Source organism: Limanda limanda, chromosome 5 (assembly GCF_963576545.1).
Source record: "Limanda limanda chromosome 5, fLimLim1.1, whole genome shotgun sequence".
Taxonomy (NCBI): Eukaryota; Metazoa; Chordata; class Actinopteri; order Pleuronectiformes; family Pleuronectidae; genus Limanda; species Limanda limanda.
This window is the reverse complement of record NC_083640.1, coordinates 29,051,330-29,073,680: the sequence shown is the minus strand read 5'-3', so window position 1 is coordinate 29,073,680 and position 22,351 is coordinate 29,051,330. Positions and strand designations below refer to the sequence as shown.

General features: G+C 39.8%; 2 protein-coding genes across 2 annotated transcripts; one reads left to right on the top strand and one right to left on the bottom strand.

Annotated features, from left to right (window-relative positions):
- The first annotated feature begins 1,095 nt into the window (after nt 1-1,095).
- Nucleotides 1,096-3,069, top strand: LOC133002501 (perforin-1-like). The gene is made up of 2 exons (XM_061072330.1): nt 1,096-1,115; nt 2,571-3,069. The coding sequence occupies exon 2, from the start codon at nt 2,585-2,587 to the stop codon at nt 2,969-2,971; it is 387 nt and encodes a 128-aa protein (XP_060928313.1). The 5' UTR covers nt 1,096-1,115; nt 2,571-2,584; the 3' UTR covers nt 2,972-3,069.
- A 14,345-nt stretch (nt 3,070-17,414) lies between these two features.
- On the bottom strand, nt 17,415-19,255 carry LOC133001540 (perforin-1-like). The gene is made up of 2 exons (XM_061071143.1): nt 19,234-19,255; nt 17,415-17,916 (listed from the first exon to the last, which is right to left on the bottom strand). Exon 2 carries the CDS (start codon nt 17,900-17,902, stop codon nt 17,516-17,518), a length of 387 nt encoding a protein of 128 aa, XP_060927126.1. The 5' UTR covers nt 17,903-17,916; nt 19,234-19,255; the 3' UTR covers nt 17,415-17,515.
- Nucleotides 19,256-22,351: the final 3,096 nt, after the last annotated feature.

Sequence of the window (22,351 nt, the reverse complement as noted above, 5' to 3'; positions counted from 1 at the left end):
TAAGTATAATGAATTCCGTATGAACCTTACACATGTCTATGGAGAGCAGTAAAAGACACTCTGAATTCCAGTTATTTTTTTACACACATTTCCCATTTCTTTAGTGAGATTGTTTATTTCTGCATATATATGTCAACTCTCGCATGCATTTAGCCCATATAACTGAAGAAACCTACACTTGGGCTGTGGCCTTATCCTGAGGTCAAACTTGTATGAGGACCATGACACGGAAATTCCTTCATGTTTGGTGTGAACACAGCATTGTACACAAGTCGAAAAGCTTTCGCTCATCATAAAACATTTCCAAAGTCTGCGGCTGTGGCTGAGGGGTAGAGTGGTCGTCCTCCAACCTGAAGGTCGGCGGTTCGATCCCCAGTCTGAACCATCTGCATGCCGAAGTGTCCTTGGGCAAGATGCTGAACCCTGAATGGCCCCCCCATAGAATAACAAAAGTGCTGCAAGTAGATGCACTGTATGAATGTGTGTGTGAATGGGTGAATGTGAAACTGTACTGTAAAGCGCTTTGAGTGGTCATCATCAGACTAGAAAAGCGCTATATAAATACAAATCCATTTACCATTAAACAGAGTACATCAACAAGTATGAATCAGGCTTTGTTTATACTCATGTTTACCAGCCTGCAGTCGTCTTTTTCCATGCCTTTGTTCATACATTGTAATAAATCTTCTCATATTACTGCTGCTGTCGATTGGTGGACGAGCCTCGACCTTACGCTACCCAACAGCGTTGCAGGACAGGAAACAACATATTTAGAGATTTGTAGTATGAAATTCGATCACGTCAAATGATATGTTCCCAATATTTGATGTGTGGGAGTTTAAACAATATCAAACACCTTTGTGTTATCAGGATTAAACACACTGTAAAATATGTTTTTGTCTGGAATATTTGGGGTCTTTGCCCTTCATGGTGAGCAATAGCCAGACAGAAATCTAGTTGCGTTGTGTTATGTAAGGCTGAGAGTGTAACAGGTTGTGTTGTGTGTGTGTGTGTGTGTGTGTGTGTGGGGGGGGGGGGGGGTGAAGCTGATATTAGCTCCACCTGCCTTTGACACCATATGCAGCTATACACAGTCAAGGCAGTCAAGACTACAGGTAAGATTTTTAGTGTCACTGTAATTTAGCTCAGTGTGGATTTGTGTTGGATTCATTTAATTTCTTCAAGCTTAAGACCATTTCTGCTCTGTGTCTTTGTCGCCTTTCATCCTCTTAGGTATGAATTCTAAAAACCGACTTTGAATCATTTTATAGGAAAAGAAAATTAAAGAATAGCTTGTAGGGATTTTTTATAACTTTTTGATTTGATCACATAATGTTTTGACATCCCTCCACTTGCTGGATGAAACATGCTTTTAAATGAGTTTTCTCTCTAATACTTACAATTCTTACTTTTAACAAAACTTTGTTGCATTTCCCAACATTCTCAGTACATTTGTTTAGGATGAACCTGATGTCTGCAACTGGGACTGAAATTAAACGATACCTAAATATTAAATATGACTGTGAATGTAAGTGTATGTGTCAAGAAACCAGGAATCTATTTTCCCATGAAAAAATTATCTAGTTTAAAAACCATGCTGTCTTCTTATGATAACAGATTTTTAATGAAATAACTAAACAAAGGGAACCTTCTCTCTCAGCCTCATGATGAAGAGTTTGAACCCATCTTCAAGGTTAAGACTTTAGAGTTCATTATTTTAACAGGAACTAATAGGTAACTTATCATGATATAATCAAACTGGGTGATGGATTCATTTGGGGTGACTGTAAGTCTGAAATAAATAGGAGACATATTGTTTGAATTGTCAACAACAAAAATACAGCATGTATATTGAACAGAGAAAAGATGGAAGCGAATGCACATTAGAGATAAGCTGGCAATGAATGGAAGAACCGTCCAAATAAACCCAGCTGTTATCAGGGTACTTTTTCTCAGTCTGACACAGATGCTTTTCTTCAATAACCCAGATGCTACATGACATTTCAGTCCTATGCAGCATATGTGTATGCATTATAGATGAACTTGCTGTTTCCTGTTTCATATTATCTAAGGCTTAATATTTTTGGTCCAAATGAGGGTTGAGGTTAGATGTTATCCTTGTCTTTATTTTCACATTCCCTTAATTTGAATAGCTTAAAATGATTTAATTGCCATGTAGCATTTATCTGAGAGAAGATCAAATCTCCAGCCCTGCTTTTGGATATTGGATGTTTCTTCAATTCACGCTTTCAGATAAGATATGAGCGTATGAAACACCCCTCTGATGCTTTTCACTTGACCCAGAGGATCGATGGAGTAATGGTTGAGGGCCCAACAGGGGCTACAAACTAAATAGGATATGAAGCGGACCATGTTGATAAATGCTGTCAATGACATTAAAGTAAACCTGTTCAAGATTGTGCTATAAGGGACACATTTTATATATACAGTTAACCCCAGTTTCAAACACAGGCGTGAGTTGAACATGTAAAACTGTGCAGACATAAGCACAGACAGCTGAGCATGTGTTACAGAACATCCCAGATTGAAAAGCTGTTCCTCCTCCACAGCTGCCTGTGAAGCCATGGCCTCCAGTCTTCCTCTCCTCCTGCTGCTCCTTTGCAGTCTGACTGTGGCTGAAGCCCAGCTCAGGTTGTTCAACATTCAGGCAAGTGGTCTTCCCTCTGACATCTTTGGAATCACAGACGGCTACGTCAAGGTGTTCTGTGGCTCTGCCTCTCTGGGTCAGACATCCGTCCATGACGACGATACCGACCCCTGGTGGGAGGAGGAGTTCTCCTACTTAAAGGCCCAGCAGAACGACATACTGAGGCTGGAGGTTCACGACGAGGACCTGATCTTCGATGACCTGCTGGGAGTCTGCCAGCTTTCGATCAAACCAGGAACCCATGAGCATAACTGCAACTTGGAGAAAGGTGGCACCCTCTATTACACCTACAGCCTCAACTGAGACGATCATCGGGCAGATACAGTGTACAGATCAGAACAAGTCCCACTGAATCATTGGGTATTTTATACCTTTTTCCCAGGTTGAAAATTAACAATAAACTGTGCTCAAAGAAGCTTGTCTCTGTGATTACTCATTATCATCATGTTGTGGGAGTGAATCAGTTTTATATTGCAAAATGTAAAAACTTGCAAAGTTCTTACTATAATAAATTCCGTATGAACCTAACACAAGTCTATGGAGAGCAGCAAAATAGTTCTAGTTCTTTTTTTTACACACATTTCCAATTTCTTCAGTGAGATTGTTTATTTGTGCACATATATATTTGTCACCACTCTCATACATTCAGCCCATGTAACTGATGAAACCTACACGTATCATAATGTTTTCCACCTCACTACACTGTGTAGGAAGCAGTGGGTCCTATCTGCTGTGAATTTAAATTCAACATCTTAAAGTTGAGACCTCAAAATTATTGAGAGACCAAACAGAACAGAATAGCATCAGAACACACGGTTGAGGTCAGAGTGATCGACTTCCAGACAAGAGACTGTAGCTCAGAACACAAATTATTCCCCATGTTTTAAGTTGCACATGTCGTTCTAAAATTATGGCAAAGTATTCTTCCATTATTTCCCCCCTCTGGTTTCACTAGTTATAAACTATTTGACTGAGTTTAGGTTTATTTCATGTTGACTTTTCAGTACTAAAGGCTGATATATGCTACTACGTTTTGACGGAGAAGGACAGATGGGAATGCCTTCGCCGACGTCATCTTAGATGCCCAATGATTTGGTAACATATGGTGATGATCCGTTGTGGGGTCAGTGGGTGTTTTTAGCCGGTCGCTAAGATATCCTGTGGGACCTGTTTTAGGATATTGTGTGAATCATCACACCCCTGACAGGTTGACAGGAAGCTGGCCTGAAGTGTGAGAGAGTGAGTGTATTCGAATAGGTCCGTGCTAGGACATGGTGATGATTTGCTGTTGGATCATAGCAGATCTTGCAGCTGATTGGCCTGCCGCTTTGTAGCAGCCACATCAGAGCTGTGCTCTTTCTTTGCCATGCGTTCAGGAGTCAGTCGGGGACGACTGCAATTTTATTTTCCCCTTTTTTGTTAGTGAAGAAGTTTCGTTATTGTAATTACATTTTTGGTTTGTTTGTTATTTTGGCCTTTGTCCACCCTGGAGAAAAAAAAAGACATCGTTGATAAATATATTGGTTGATAATTCAAGGTTTGTTCCTCCATGGTAACTTGTGAGTTGGTGAAGATGATAAACTGGAAGTGGACTTGTATCAAGGGATAAAATGGCATTAAATAATATTAATAATAAAGTCTCCAACCATTTCAAAGACGAACAATGTTTAAATTGATCCTAATGGAATAAGATGAGCTCACCTTATTATTACACTGCCCTAATTTAAGGATTACAGTTTTTCTCAGTTGTTAACACACAAAAAGCAAAAATTCGGCACGATTTGCACAACCTTCACTTCATGAACCAATCGCTCGACCCAATTTGGCACTACTTCACACTTCCTTATCTGCATTAGTCTCTGACTTTCCTTCATTACACTCTGATGTCAATTACACATCACCTTGTTGTCAAAACACTACACACAATGTTCAGTTGTTGCACACACTTCTCAAGTAAAATCTCAAAACATCAACCTACAACACAAATACTCAAATCTCTAAACATTCAGGTCTGTTGAGGAATTTGCAATCAGGACTGCAGCATAAAAGTGCCTTCAGCCTCTGTTTTGTTTGATGAACAATGGAATAGAATAGCATACAGTGTGCTCACAGTATTCATATTTTGCAGGACTGAAAGAGAACCACACCGTGGAGGAAGAACACACATTTTCACAGCCGAACAGGAGACTGAAATTGTAGATATGGTTTGTGAGAACAACGCTATCACACTCAGACAAATAAAAACAAGGATCCTGGCTGCCCATGTCAGCTTCTCTACATTGGACCGTATTCTTCATAGGAATGCCATGCGGATGAAACAAGTGTACAGGGTCCCATTCGAACGGAACACAGACGCATCAAGGAGTTACGGCGAGAGTTTGTGCTTGTTAGTACCAAACATTCAGCACTGACACATACATGTATTGTACCTGTAATACAATATTGTTCCTTTTCTACAGTGTCTCACTGTAGCCCACTGTGTTGACCTCTCTGTGTCCCTACCTTACAGTTTTTCTCAGTTGTTAACACACAAAAAGCGAAAATTCGGCACAATTTGCACAACTTTCACTTCATGTACCAATAGCTTGACCCAATTTGGCACTACTTCACACTCCCTTATCTCATTAGACTCTCACTTTCCTTCTTTACACTCTGATGTAAATTACACATCACCTTGTTGTCAAAACACTACACACAATGTTCAGTTGTTGCACACACTTCTCAAGTAAAATATCAAAGCATCAACCTACAACACACAAATACTCAAATCACTAAACATTCAGGTCTGTTGAGCAATTTGCAATCAGGACTGCAGCATAAAAGTGTCTTGAGCCTCTGTTTTGTTTGATGAACAATGGAATAGAATAGAATACAGTGTGCTCACAGTATTTATATTTTGCAGGACTGAAAGAGAACCAAACCGTGGAGGAAGAACACGCATTTTCACAGCCGAACAGGAGACTGAAATTGTAGATATGGTTTGTGAGAACAACTCTATCACACTCAGACAAATACAGTAAAAACAAGGATCCTGGCTGACCATGTCAGCCTCTCTACATTGGACTGTATTCTTCATAGGAATGCCATGCGGATGGCAAGAGTTTGTGCTTGTAAGTACCAAACATTCAGCACTGACACACATGCATGTATTGTACCTGAAAGCCAATATTGTTCCTTTTCTACAGTGTCTCACTGTAGCCCACTGTGTTGAACTTGCATTCTCATGCTGTCTGTGTCAGTACTGTACTGTTCTCTGTGTGTACCGAAATAAACCTTTTTTTGCATATTTGTGTGCTGTTTTATGTTTGTCTATGAAAAAAGTAGGCCTACACTGAGACAGTTTACAAAAGGAGAAATGGCTAATTCTCCAGAGTCATTGTCATTCATATGGTGTGTTCCATTTCGATGATTGTGTTTTCAATTTTGCACTTCAGTGTGCTGTAAATGCTTGGAAGTGTGCAAGCAAATGCTTAGTTGTGTGTACTCAATAAATGGTATGTGTGTGTCATTTGAAAATATGGCTGTGTGTACCAAATGAAAACACGAGTTCCATTTTGATGGCAAAGAGTCATCTTGCAAAGGGAGTGTCAGGTTTAGCATTTTGTGTGTGAGGTTTACAGTTGTCTGTGTGCAGTTTTGAGAAAGCCGTTATTTTTTTGAAAAACGTGTGTTAACAATTGTGAAAAACTGTAACTTGCATTCTCATGCTGTCTGTGTCAGTACTGTTTCCTGTGTGTACCAAAATATTTTTTGCTGCATATTTGTGTGCTGTTTTATGTTTGAATATGAAAAAAGTAGGCCTACACTGAGACAGTTTACAAAAGGATAAATGGCTCATTCTCCAGATTCATTGTCATTCATATGGTGTGTTCCATTTCCATGATTGTGTTTTCAATTTTGCACTCCAGTGTGCTGTAAATGCTTGGTAGTGTGCAGCAAATGCTTAGTTGTGTGTACTCAATAAATGGTATGTGTGTTTCATTTGAAAATATGGCTGTGTGTACCAAATGAAAACACGAGTTACATTTTGTGAACAGTTAAGAGATTTGATGGCAAAGAGTCATCTTGCAAAGGGAGTGTCAGGTTTAGCATTTTGTGTGTGAGGTTCTCAGTTTTCTGTGTGCAGTTTTGAGAAAGCCGTTATTGTTTTGAAAAACGTGTGTTAACAATTGTGAAAAACTGTAATTTAATTTAAGCCGATAATTACGGTGGCCCCTGAAGACAACACACCCAGTAAAAGCACAAATATTATTGTACAATAAAATATTCAGAAACACCACAGACATTAAAAAACTTGACACCATTATATAAATCTAAATATATATTGTTTCCAATAGATTTTGTGTCATGTGACCAGTTGACCCAAATTTAGTTAACTTTATGACTGCATAGCTGACAAAGGACCAGAACTATATTGTTAATCTATGAATAATGATTTTACGTAATCATGATTAGTAGGTTCCATGTCATGGAACATATTGGTTTGAAACTCTACTGAAATGTGTGTACATGGCCCACAGAGGACACAACTCTTAATCTATTCATTAGGTATTAATTTAAATAATACATTTTGCAGCAACTTCTACATCATTTGACCCACATGTAAAAGGAATGCAGCCATTTTTAATGTGTCAAAATATTCCAAAATGGCTTTTGCCAGCGGGAACTGTCCCTCATATACTGTCCCTGAGGTTGTAACAACAAATTAACCGAATACAATAAGATAATATTTAATCGATAAGGATTTTTTTATCAATAACATTCATTTGAAAACAACAGTAAAATTTATCTGAAAGGAAATTGGTCACAAAAGAGAAGGGGTGCAGAATAATAAATAAAACAGGGACTGAGTAGTCAGTTTATGCACTGATGAAATTATATAACATTTGTAAAAAGACAGATTGGTCATAGACGCATATATATACATAGACATACACATACTCTTTGTTAAAGCACAAACTCATGTAAGATAGTGTTACTCCCACCAACACATGCACATGAGGACAGTTAATGAAAATCACATATGAGAAGTTTCCTCATTCTGGAAATGATTTTCTGTTGATTGTTGGGACATGGTTTTTGCGCAAAACGCAGGCATCTCTTTTGGCCTGTTTGTGTAGTCAAAATCTGACAGCACATGTTCTTTGTCTTGAGAAAGCCGCATGTGCTGGAGCAAACTCAATCTCCCAGGGTGCAACGTGTTCTCTTTGTCCTGAGAAGGTCAAATAACTCAGTCTCCCAGGGGGCCACAGGTTCCTTCTGTTCTGGACATCTTCACACATAGGTGCGAAGTGCTACCAAGGTCAACTCCAATTGGTCACTCTGGCCACATGACCTGAGGGTCATCAGCTCTATAAAAGACCAAGGCCTCCCCCAATTCTCTCTCTTTCCTCAACCCCACCGAAGACAGTGGGCGGACAGCCGTCTCTTCCACCACTCTTCAAAGGGGGAGGCTGCTGGCCTTTCCTCCTGCCTGGCATCTTCTCTTCGAATCCAACTCTACGAGAGGAGTGCAAAGGTGCAGCTTCCAGCTCATCTTCTCAAGGAAACCTCCAGGCATCTCAAGCTTTTCCAACCTCCTCGCAGCGACTTAATGTTCTGCAGGTAAGAACTGAAGATTCAATACGCAACTGAACTTCACAGCTCAACAGAACCGGGGAAGCAGAGACAACACGAACCAGAGACTTCAAAGCCAGGACGAACGGAGAACCGCACAGCAACTTTCTCCCTGTTCAAGGACTGGTAACATACTGGCCTTAATAATGATACTAGAACTAAGCAAGACTGTTTATTTGATTCTGTGTGGTGTTTTTAAAGTTTGATATATGTGGTCTTATTGTAGTTACAAGCTAAATCAAGGTTAATGTGAGTTACGCTCTACGCAGACTCTCCTCCGTTATCTGATTAGCATTTTCACAGACCGCATATCTCTTCACCTACTTAACTACTTCCCACTCCAGAAGGAGGGGGGGGGGCTGCTATTTTAGGGGCCATCTTAAAAGCCTACAGGAAGGTGTGACTTTCCTTGATGACCACCATTTTGAAAGCCCCTCATTCACTCACCGACACACACACACTAAGCTTTGTTAGTTAGTACATTTTGTTAGGAACTTGTGTTTTGATATTTTATTATGTTCATAATACATGTTTTCTTTTAAACTTGTCCTTTCATTAATGTTGCATAAGTGAATTTTGCCAACCGCTACACTGTCAAGAACTCTATAAACCTTCACTGTTCATCATATAATCTTTAATAGTAAATATTAAGATTTCTAAGTGAACTAGATCTAAATGAGACTGATCTTAATCAATAAATTGGCTATCTTTTCCCTTCTGTGAAGGGTGGTGCCCCGTGAGAACTTAAACAAACTAAAGTTATGATTTAATATTAATATTTTAAATATTAATGTTTTATATTTTATTTTGATAAAATTTATTGAACGCCTGAAGGCACACCAGCTTATGGTATTGTTGCGGGTGGAAATCAAAGGCAGGAGTCGTCGTTCTCAAGTTAAAATTAAGCAAGTTTATTCAGAGGTCACAGGTCAGGAAACTGCGGTGTCTAGCAAATGATCATGCATGGGCGCAGGCATGGGCCTCCAGTCCTACGCAGTAAGCTGCACAGGAAAAAAGGGCTAATGTATTGATATACTGGGCGTGACAGAGGTTCTTGGATTGGTCGAGACTAGACGGAAGCTGCTGCATATACGCGAGGCAGTGCCTCGTTGGCTGGTTTACAAGGCAGTCCTGCCCTCCTGGCTTGTTGGGTCCTCCTCCTGGCGACGCGTGTTGATGATGATGACCTGGGCGTGCACGCCATGTCGCAGTTACCCGAGGTCATAGCGTTCCGGCCTCAAAGCATTCTAAGACTGAAGATCTCAATGTGTGTGTACTGACGTGTGGGTGAAACAGCCTGTATGATTAATACATGTCAACAGAGGGATTGTTGAGATATCTATACTTTGCTCTTTATCTTATGACCATATCCTACATACATCCTGTGAATAAACACTAGCTGCATAGTCTATAGAATCAACAATACCACAACTGTTTCTCTCAACTGAAATTATGTATAATCACAGGCAGAGCAGACTTAGCATGCACAGGAGAGAGGACATCTCAGAATTAACACAATGAAGTGATTCATGGAATATTGTGAGAAAAGAAGTTATGAAAGCCTCCTCTAAGTCTAATCTGTCTGCTGTGGGAGACTCCCTTTTTGATAAGGAGCATGAAACATCAGAAGTTGAGATGACGTACTGTGTGTACTGTGTGTGTGTGTGTGTGCGTTTACAAAATGTTGACTATACTACAGAGTGTAGTTAATGCTTAGAAAAGTTGCATATTACTAAACAAGTTTCATACACTAAAATAACCATTAGAAACTAACTAAAACACTAACAGACAGAGCGACACAACTTACTCAGAACGGGGGAATCTGCTTTTGAGATGAAAAAGGGTGCGCTGCTACACTACACCGCGTTCCACATTATTATGCAGATTACACTTTGCTCAGATTTTCCTAAATAGTAATGCACAGCCAGTCAGTATATTTTTCAATTCATCAACTGTTAGAGTATAATTCAAATTTTATTGAACAAAACTCCCAATGATAACAGTATTTTTTTCAAAAATAAAAAACTCAAAATGCAGTGTTCCAAATTATTATGCAGAGTCTCTGAGTTTCTGAGTTTCAAGATATTTTATAGGTTGTAAAGAACTAAAAATTGTCATTTGTTGAATTTGCAGCATTAAGAGGTCATATTTACTGAAATCAAAAAAAGGTTTTAATCAAAAACATCTTAACAGGTCAAGTTACATGTCAACATAGGACCCCTTCTTTGATATCACCTTCACAATTCTTGCATCCATTGAACTTGTGAGTTCTTTAATAGTTTCTGCTTTAATGTCTTTGCAGGATGCCATAATAGCCTCCCAGAGCACCTGCTTGGATGTGAACTGCCTTCCACCCACATAGATATTTTGCTTGATGATGCTCCAAAGGTTCTCAATAGGGTAAAGGTCAGGGGAAGATGGGGGCCACACCATGAGTTTCTCTCCTTTTATGCCCATAGCAGCCAATGCCCCAGAGGTATTCTTTGCAGCATGAGATGGTGCATTGTCATGCATGAATATGATTTTGCTTTGAAAGGCACGGTTCTTCTTTTTGTACCACGGAAGAAAGTGGTCAGTCAGAAACTCTACGTACTTTCACACCGTCAGGGGCCTACCAGCTCTCTCCCCATGATTCCGGCCCAAAACACGACTCCGCCACCTCCTTGTTGACCATCCTCTACTCCATCCATCAGGACCATCAAGGGTGGCACGGCACTCATCCTTAAACAAAACAGTTTGGAACTTAGTCTTTATGTAGTCCTGAGCCCACTGCAACCTTTTTTGCTTGTGAGCTTGGTTTAGAGGAACGAATAACAGGTTTAAGGACACTTGCAAACCTCTTGAGCATCCTTCATCTTGAAGTTTGCAAGACTCCAGAGGCACCAGCGGCTTCAAACACCTGTTTGCTGCTATTCAATGGCATTTTAGTGGCTGCCCTCCTAACCCTACGCATTTGTTTGGCAGAAATCTTCCTTATTTTGCCTTTGTCTGAACGAACCCGCTTGTGCTGTGAATCAGTGACAAATTTCTTCACCGTCCGATGATCACGTGCAATTCTTTTGGAAATATCCAATGTTGTGATACCTTGACCAAGGAATTGCACTATTTGCTGCTTTTCAGCAGCAGAGAGATCCTTTTTCTTCCCTATTTTGCCTGAAACATGTAGCTTGCTTAATAATGTGGACCATCCTTCTTAAGTAGTTTTCCTTTGATTGGGCTCACCTGGCAAACTAATTATCACAGGTGTCTGAGATTGATTTCAATCATCCAAATAGCCCTGAGACACAATACCATCCATGAGTTTAATTCAAAAACTAAAAAATGAATGTTTTTGACCCTTATATCCAATTTGCATAATAATGTGGAACGCGGTGTAATTCCCAGAAGTTCCGGCTGTGGGCCTTCAAAATAAGACAAACACGGAAATGCAACTTTTCTTTTGTAGTTATATGTTACAGAAAATAGAGTTAAACTCTTTCACTAAGCCTGAGTCAAGTGAAGTGAATGAAGAAAGCAGCAGTGCAAACAGAGACCGTCACACAGGCAACTCCACTCTTTCCGTCCTCTCATGTGCATTTTTTTAACTTCCTCGAACTGTGTGTATGTTTGTGCGCATGTTGGTGTGTGTAGTCCTACTCTGCGCTGCTGATGCGCCGCGCAGCTCCAATAATATCACATACTTTTGCTGTTATCAGCCTGCAGTAAAAACCGCATTTAATCATTTTTTTCAAGGATATACTTACTTGTTGCTCCAACATTAACTGCATCAGCGTCCCAACATATGTCTTTTTTGTCTCATGTGCTGAGGATCATACAGCTCACTGTACTTCTCCACTTCAATTATTAATTTATTGTCATCTATCTTCAAGAACTTCTCCGCTGTTTGCTCCGTTCAATGTCGGGTGTAGAGGGTAAATTACGTATTCTCCACTCAAGCCTTTGGGGAGCCCCCCCCCCTCTTTTTATCTTCATGACTGCTTGTGTGGCTGTAGTGGGGGCAGAGGGGGGCATTTAATAATTTGATTGGTAAAATTGGTCAAATTAAAACTCCAGGTCAACAGAAGGGGAATACAAACTATGGGATGCATACTTTATTATTTATATCATATAAAATATGTCATCAATATGGTTTAAAATTCTTATCAGTGTGTTTCCTGGAGCGATACGCTCGCGTCAAGCGCAAGAAATAGACTCGACGCCGAAACGATCACTGCACGGCGAGAGGCAGCCTTTGCGCAGCGCGACCCCTCAGCCTCCGGTGGGACCCGCACAAAGGTGGGAGTGGATGGTAGCCAGACATCCAGCTGGCCCGCCGCATCGGCGGAGAGAGAGAGTTTAAACTGCTGCTGCTCCACTGACTATAACAACGCCGCATTCCTGCACTTATAAAATGCAATTCAATGTGGAAGTAATCCAAGTATTCAGAATACGTAACTCAGATTAGTTAATGTAACGGAATATGTTACAGATTACATTTTTGGGCATGTATTCTGTATTCTGTAACGGAATACGTTTTTAAAGTATCCTTCCCAACACTGCCTGGCAGCACCGTAGCGCCCAAACCTGGGGGTCTAATTGGCCCCGTCCGAATAATCACGAATGAAAATCCATTTGTCTCACTAAACCCAGGATAACTGGATTATAACAATCCTTGTGTTACCCTCTACCTGAACAGGGCTTGCGGATGATCACATGCATAGACAAAGACACAAGACCCAAGAACAACACGAGGGCTAAAACAAAAAGTTGATGGTTGACTCATAAACTGATGAAATTGGGGAAATGACAATGTAATGAGGAAAGATTTTGTGATGCACCAATATTTTGTGACAAAATATCAAAACACTCACACAATGTCTTTTCCAATACAAACATGAACCAGCCACTGTTTGAGCAACTACATCTGCAGCTACTTAGTGTAAATGCTACTATTTCCCTCATCCGGTGGATGAACATTACTTGTTTGCAATATAGTTATACACTGCAGTTCATATCTACCCTGTGCCTTTTTGACTGGGTATTTTTCTATATGTTGTATACTTACATGTTGCTTGTGTACTTTCATGTTGGTACTTATATGTTGCTTACTCATATGTCTATTTATACGTTTACTTGGGGTTTAGAGAAAAACTGCATTTCAATTCTGTCTATAGCTGTACATACAGCACAGTTAACAATAACGACAACTTGATACTGTCCAAGTGGTTGGAGTCGCAGAGAAAAAACTCTGACACTGCAGTTTTTTTATACAGTCCTGCTCCACAGTCCTTAACCACATTCACATCTGCCTTCTGGAAAAGCCTTGAGAAACACATTAACTACATGCTTCATATTCAGGTCTCTCTGCTCATTCACACAGTCCGTGTTAAAACTGGTCCACTGAGAACCTAAAGATGCCTTGTAGAGATTTCTTGTAAATAGACATCAAACAGTCGAGTTGTGATAAGATTATGTTTTATTCACTATGTGTTTATCCATCAGGCTGCACTAACTCCAAATACAAAGCACTTGCAATGGGCGATGAGATTACATACAAATTCAATGCAGAGACACCTTTTTTTTTTATCAGTCTCGTCAATTTCAAAACATGAAGGTGATGACCCTACACCATGGATCCTCACCATACGTTACCAAATCATTGGGCATCTAAGAAAATGCTTTCTCTACTGCTTCCTAATTATCTCTTGTGTCTTGAGAGGGACAATGTGCAAAAGGACATCAGGCAGAGGGTAGTATGCAATGTTAACTGCTGGGACGCTCCAAAGTGGACCGGCTGCACTTCAGGACTGTGCTCACAGGGATAAGTACTGACAAGTCAACATGAAATAAGCCTTAAACTCAGTCACATCGTTTATAACTAGTGAAGTCAGAGGTGGGACATAATGGAAGAATAGTTTGCCATAATTTTAGAACGACATGTGCAACTTAAAACATGGGGAATAATTTGTGTTCTGAGCTACAGCCTCGTGTCTGGAAGTCGAACACTCTGACCTCAACCTTGTGTTCTGATGCTATTCTGTTCTGTTTTGTCTCTCAATAATTTTGAGGTCTCAACTTTAAGATATTTACAGTTTTTCACAATTGTTAACACACGTTTTTCAAAACAATAACGGCTTTCTCAAAACTGCACACAGACAACTGAAAACCTCACACACAAAATGCTAAACCTGACACTCCCTTTGCAAGATGACTCTTTGCCATCAAAATGGAACTCGTGTTTTCATTTGGTACACACAGCCATATTTTCAAAAGACACACACATACCATTTATTGAGTACACACAACTAAGCATTTGCTTGCACACTTCCAAGCATTTACAGCACACTGAAGTGCAAAATTGAAAACACAATCATCGAAATGGAACACACCATATGAATGACAATGACTGGAGAATTAGCCATTTCTCCTTTTGTAAACTGTCTCAGTGTAGGCCTACTTTTTTCATAGTCAAACATAAAACAGCACACAAATATGCATCAAAAAAGGTTTATTTCGGTACACACAGAGAACAGTACAGTACTGACACAGACAGCATGAGAATGCAAGTTCAACACAGTGGGCTACAGTGAGACACTGTAGAAAAGGAACAATACTGGATTACAGGTAAAATACATGCATGTGTCAGTGCTGAATGTTTGGTTCTTACAAGCACAAATTCTCGCCGTAACTCCTCGATGCGTCTGTGTTCTGTCCGAATGGAACCCTGTTCACGTGTTTCATCCGCATTGGCATTCCTATGAAGAATACGGTCCAATGTAGAGAGGCTGACATGGTCAGCCAGGATCCTTGTTTTTATTTGTTTGAGCGTGATTGCGTTGTTCTCACAAACCATATCTACAATTTCAGTCTCCTGTTCGGCTGTGAAAATGTGTGTTCTTCCTCCACGGTGTGGTTCTCTTACAGTCCTGCAAAATATAAATACTGTGAGCACACTGTATTCTATTCTATTCCATTGTTCATCAAACAAAACAGAGGCTGAAGACACTTTTATGCTGCAGTCCTGATTGCAAATTGCTCAACAAATCTGAATGTTTAGAGATTTGAGTATTTGTGTCTTGTAGGTTGATGCTTTGATATTTTACTTGAGAAGTGTGTGCAACAACTGAACATTGTGTTTAGTGTTTTGACAACAAGGTGATGTGTAATTTACATCAGATTGTAAAGAAGGAAAGTCAGAGTCTAATGCGGTAAGGGAGTGTGAAGTAGTGCCAAATTGGGTCAAGCTATTGGTACATGAAGTGAATGTTGTGCAAATTGTGCCGAATTTTTGCTTTTTGTGTGTTAACAACTGAGAAAAACTGTAATTGAAATTCCCAGCCATGACCCACTGCTTCCTACTCAGTGTCATGAGGTGGAAAACATTCTGTACAAGTGAAGGTTTCTTTAGTTATATGGGCTGAATGCATGACATCTATTGCACTTCTGGCCGTCCCGGGAGAGGGATCCCTCACATGTGGCTCTCTCTGAGGTTTCCACGTTCTTTTTACCCTGTTACAGTTTTTCTCAGTTGTTAACACACAAAAAGAAAAAATTCGGCACAATTTGCACAACATTCACTTCATGTACCAATAGCTTGACCCAATTTGGCACTACTTCACACTCCCTTATCTCTTTAGACTCTGACTTTCCTTCTTTACACTCTGATTTCAATTACACATCACCTTGTTGTCAAAACACTACACACAATGTTCAGTTGTTGCACACACTTCTCAACTAAAATATCAAAGCATCAACCTACAACACACAAATACTCAAATCTCTAAACATTCAGGTCTGTTGAGCAATTTGCTATCAGGACTGCAGCATAAAAGTGCCTTCAGCCTCTGTTTTGTTTGATGAACAATAGAATAGAATAGAATACAGTGTGCTCACAGTACTTATATTTTGCAAGACTGAAAGAGAACCACACCGTGGAGGAAGAACACGCATGTTCACAGCCGAACAGGAGACTGAAATTGTAGATATGGTTCATGAGAACAACGCTATCACACTCAGACAAATAAAAACTAGGATCCTGGCTGACCTGATACATTTAGAAACGTCCAGACCGCCAGCCTCTCTACATTGGACCGTATTCTTCATAGGAATGCCATGCGGAGGAAACAAGTGAACAGGGTCCCATTCGAACTGAACACAGACTCAAGGAGTTACGGCGAGAGTTTGTGCTTGTAAGTACGATACATTCAGCACTGACACATGCATATATTGTACCTGTAATCCAATATTGTTACTTTTCTACAGTGTCTCACTGTAGCCCACTGTGTTGACCTCTTTGTGTCCATACTGTAACTTGCATTCTCAGGCTGTCTGTGTCAGTACTGTACTGTTCTCTGTGTGTACCAAAATAAACCTTTTTTTGCTGCATATTTGTGTGCTGTTTTATGTTTGACTATGAAAAAAGTAGGCCTACACTGAGACAGTTTACAAAAGGAGAAATGGCTAATTCTCCAGAGTCATTGTCATTCATAAGGTGTGTTCCATTTCGATGATTGTGTTTTCAATTTTGCACTTCAGTGTGCTGTAAATGCTTGGAAGTGTGCAAGCAAATGCTTAGTTGTGTGTACTCAATAAATGGTATGTGTGTGTCATTTGAAAATATGGCTGTGTGTACCAAATTAAAACACGAGTTCCATTTTGTGAACCGTGAAGAGATTTGATTGCAAAGAGCCATCTTGCAAAGGGAGTGTCAGGTTTAACATTTTGTGTGTGAGGTTTTGAGTTTTCTGTGTGCATTTTTGAGAAAGCCGTTATTGTTTTGAAAAAAGTGTGTTAACAATTGTGAAAAACTGTAAAAGGATTTTTAGTAGTTTCTCGTTAGTCTTGTTGAGGGTTAAGGACAGAGGATGTCACACCATGTTAAAGCCCTATGAACCAAATTGTGATTTGTGAATATAGGCTAATAAAATTTGATTGATTGATTGATTGATTGAAATAAACAATCTCACTGAAGTAATGGGAAATGTGTGTAAAAATGAACTGGAACTCACAGTGTCTTTTGTTGCTTTCCATAGACTTGTGTAAGGTTCATACGGAATTCATTATACTTAGCACTGTGCAAGTTTTTACATTTTGCAATATTAAACTGATTCACTCCCACATCATGATTATGGGAAAGCACACAGAGACAAGCATCATTCAGCACAGTTTATTGTTAATTTTCAAGGTATAAAATACCCAATGATTCAGTGGGACTTGTTTAGATCTGTACACTGTATCTGCCCGATGATTGTCTCAGTTGAGTCTGTAGGTGAAAAGGAGGGTGGCACCTTTCTCCAAGTAGCAGTCGTGCTCATGGGTTCCTGGTTTGATCAAAAGCTGGCATACTCCCAGCAGGTCATCGAAGATCAAGTCCTGATCATGAAGCTCCAGTTTCAGTATGTCGTTCTGCTGTGCCTTGGGGTAGTGGAACTCCTCCTCCCACCAGGGACGGGGATCGTCGTGATGTACGGATGTCTGACCCAGAGAGGCAGAGCCACAGAACGCCTTGACGTAGCCGTCTGTGGTTCCAAAGATGTCAGAGGGAAGACCACTTGCCCGAATGTTGGACAACCTGAGCTGGGCTTCAGCCACAGTCAGACTGCACAGGAGCAGCAGGAGGAGGGGAAAACTGGAGGCCATGGCTTCACAGGCAGCTGTGGAGGAGGAACAACAAATTCAGATTGTAGCTAGTATTCAGAAAAGGATTTTAAAAAATGTGGTCTAATGTTGTTGTAGTAACTGATTGATTGATTTTTGATTGTTTTCTTATTTTCCTAATTCATCCTTTGTGATACACTTTTCAAAAGGTGCAAATTAGTTATTATTTCTATTTATGTTATTATTATTATTATTATTATAAACCCTGTAAAACATTTCTGATGATGTGTGGAGATACTGTAAACTGGAAAAGGAAAACCAGTTTAGTCAATAAGAAATAAGAACAGGCCATTTTGCACATTCTGTCTTTACTCTCAAAACGAACAGCTCCTCCCCTTACAGATAACAGAAGCCCACATGTTTATCTTCCTTCCACACACAAACTGCAAAAATAGACATTTATAAGATATTGCATCATCCTCTCTGGAGGCGAGTGTGAAAATGTAGCCCCACAACAGCTGGATTTATTTGCTCCTTTTTTCACACGTCTACCTCCATTTACAATATCTTATAGACATTTGAAACATTTACAGGATTTGTTCAGTTTTCTGCAATCATAAAAAGCTATTTTACTTGTCACCCTGGGGAAATTGAACCCATAATAATCTAATAATTTTTTTTGTCAATAAACACTTGACAAGACTTTGTTTGTTTACTTGTTGTCAGAAGAAACAAATTGTGAATAAGTTGTCGAATCATCATTCTTTAAGTTCAAGCAGTGAACTTGTTATCAAATAGATGCATAACCACAGTTATGAAGCGACTTTGTTCACACTCACCTTTCTAATTTTAAGCTGTTTATGGTCTCTACAACATTCTGTTATATAGCTAATTGCTCTATTAGGTTCACCAGTGAGTTTCTAACTGTATATGTCCGTCATTTGATGCCCATTGGCAGCACCCAGTGGTTTCACAGCTTTCCTGTCCAGGCCCTAGTCACCATCCCACAGGACCAAAGGTGACCAGGCATCTTGTATTTTTATAAATTTACAATCTTTTATTTTGTCTTTTTCTTAATAAGCTGTAATTTTTCTGTATTTTTAGTTTCTACAGCTGTGTGACCTTTAAAATTAGCAGTAGCTGTAGCAGTAGTATAAGTAGTAGTAGTAGTTGTAGTGGTAGTAGTAATAGTGCTGCTGCACTAGAAGTACTGGTTGAAGTATATGACTTAGCTCCTGCAACAGTACTGGTGTACTACAGCTGTTCAATTATAAATAGGAGCAGTGAGACACAGGAAACATCAATTCAAGACATGCAAAGATAACACAAAAGAAACTCTCCTTTTGCATCGAGAAGGATATTACAAGTATTACCTGTCGTCTTGATACCTTGGTTTCTCACCTCTCTGTCTGCAGTCCTGTCTTTTGAAGGTCAGACAGCTCGTATCAGTTTGATAAAACCCTCCCATAAAACCTGCTACACTCTCAGCATTTCACAATAGCACAGATATAGAATGACCACGAAATATTTTGGCTCCAACACAATAAGGTTGAAAAGACTGCACTATTGTCAAAGCAGTTAATACATGTTCTAGAATGTCAAAATAATACTTTTGCTTTAAACGAAAAGTGGATGGTCGACTTATAAACTGATAAAATGGGGGAAATGACGATGTAATGCGATATATTTTTTCCAATGAAAACATGAACCAGTCACTGTTTGAGCAACTACATCTGCAGCTACTTAGTGTAAATGCTGCTATTTTTCTTCATCCTGTGGATAAACATTACTTACATGCACTATAGTTATACACTGCAGTTTATATCTACCCTGCGCTGTTTTGAATGGGTATTTATCTATATGTTGTATACTTACATTTTGCTTGTGTACTTTCATGTTGGTACTTATTTGTTGCTTACTTATATGTCTATTTATACGTTTACTTGGGGTTCAGAGAAAAACTGCATTTCAATTCTGTCTATAGCTGTACATACGGCAGAGTTAACAATAACTTTGACGTGATACTGTCCAAGTGGTTGGAGTCGCAGAGAATAAACTATGACACTGCAGTTTCCTGTAGAGTCCTGCTCCACAGTCCTTAACCACATCTGCTTTCTGGAAAAGCCTTCAAAACACATTAAGGCTTATTTCATGTTGACTTTTCAGTACTTATCCCTGTAAGCACAGTCCTGAAGTGCAGCTGGTCCACTTTGGAGCGTCCCAGCAGGTAACATTGCATACTACCCTCTGCCTGACATTGTCCCTCTAAAGACACAAGGGACAATAAGGAAGCAGTAGAGAAAGCAGCTCTTTAGATGTCCAATGATTTGGTAACGTATGGTGATGATCCGTTGTGGGGTCAGTGGGTGTTTTTAGCCGACCCGCTAAGATATCCTGTGGGACCTGCTTTAGGATGTTATGTGAATCATTACACCCCTGACAGGTTGAAGGAAGCTGGCCTAAAGTATGGGAGAGTGAGTGTATTTGAATAGGTCTGTGCCAGGACATGGTGATGATTTGCCGGTGTCTCATGTCAGATCTTGCAGCTAATTGGCCTGCCGCTTTGTACCAGCCACATCTGGGGTCTCATTTATAAAAGAGTGCGTGGGTTTCATACTAAAAGTGTACGTACGTACAAAATCCGGAAATGGCGTACGCAAAAGATAATTCCGATTTATAAAACCGTGCGCAAGCTCACCTGAACGCAATGTTCGCTTTAAAAATCACAGTCCACCTGGAAACGTTCGTACGTGGATCTGCCTCCAAATCTGCCCTCCACACGCCCACTTTCAACCATAAATGGTCAATACAAAGCACGGCGTGAATATTAAATAATGCTGCTGACCAATGGGTTTCCACCGTGAGTCCTGACGGAGTCACCACATCAAGCGATGTGAAGAGAAAGTGAAACTTTCTGACACTGACATGAGGTGTCTGTTAGTGAGGTGGAGGTGAAGAGCGACGTTATGGGACAGCAGTGATGTCACTAATAAAGAAAATACACTGATACTCTGCTGCTGCTGCGGATAACACACTGTGTGAGATCAGAGATCGCTGAACCCTCACTTCCTCCTCGTCCTTCCATTCGCATGCACACATCGAGCAGAACCTCGCACCGGTGTCACGGCAGTATTTATTTATTTAGAGCATCGGATCGATTCCCTCACATCAGTGGATCTTCACCTCCTCTGGGATATTATTTGGAAAGTTTTATGAATCCCAACGTTGGCGTGAGAAGTGGCGTACGCACGTTTCAGGCCCGTTTTGTGCGTACGCAACGGTTATAAATGAGGCCCCAGAACTGTGCTCTTTCTGTACCATGAGCCTGGCTTCCTATTCAGGAGTCAGCCGGGGACGACTGCAATTTTCCTTTCCCCTTTTTTGTAAGTGAATAACTTTTGTTATTGTAATTACATTTTTTGTTTTTGTTTGCTATTTTGGCCTTTGTCCACCCTGAAGAAAAAAAAACCCATTGTTAAACATATTGGTTGACAATTCAAGATTTGTTCCTCCGTGGTAACTTGTGAGTTGGTGAAGATGATAAACTGGAAGTGGACTTGTATCAAGGGATAAAATGGCATTACATAATAAAAGTCTCCAACCATTTCAAAGACGAACAATGTTTAAATTGATCCCAATCGAATAAGATGAGCTCACTTTATTCTTACACTGCCCTAATTTAAGCCTGATAATTACGGTGGCCCCTGAAGACAACACACCCAATAAAAGCAGAAATATTAAAGGAGCCATATTATGCCAATTTTACCGCAGTTCACTGGGGTTTTAATGAAATGTCTGAAACATGTTTTGGTCAAAATACCACAAGGATCATTTAAAACAGCACCCTTTTTCTGCACAGACAGTGCGCACAGAGGACACAACTCTTAATCTGTTCATTAGGGATATTAAAATAATACATTTTTCAGCAACTTCTGCATCATTTGACCCACATGTAAAAGGAATGCAGCCATTTTTAATGTGTCAAAATATTCCAAAATGGCTTTTGCCAGCGGGAACTGTCCCTCACCTACTGTCCCTGAGGTTATAACAACAAATGAACCATACAATATGATAATATTTAATCGATAATGATTTATTATCAATAACATTCATTTGAAAACAAGAGTAAAATTTATCTAAAAGGAATTTGGTCACAAAAGAGAAGGGGTGCAGAATAATAAATAAAACAGGGACTGAGTAGTCAGTATAGGCACTGATGAAATTATATAAAATTTGTAAAAAGACAGATTGGTCATAGACGCATATATATACACATAGACATACACATAAGCTTTGTTAAAGCACAAACTCATGTAAGATAGTGTTACTCCCACCAACACATGCACATGAGGACAGTTAATGAAAACCACCTATAAGTTTCCTCATTCTGGAAATGATTTTCTGTTGATTAATGAGATTTATTGCGCAAATATGAATTGTGGACGTTTTTACATCACTTGGTTTGAGATGCCCATCACCATAGTGATTTGC

Excerpts from the sequence above, each read along its gene's own strand:
- LOC133001540 (XM_061071143.1), bottom strand. The coding sequence starts at position 17,902 with ATGGCCTCCAGTTTTCCCCTCCTCCTGCTGCTCCTGTGCAGTCTGACT.
- LOC133002501 (XM_061072330.1), top strand. The coding sequence starts at position 2,585 with ATGGCCTCCAGTCTTCCTCTCCTCCTGCTGCTCCTTTGCAGTCTGACT.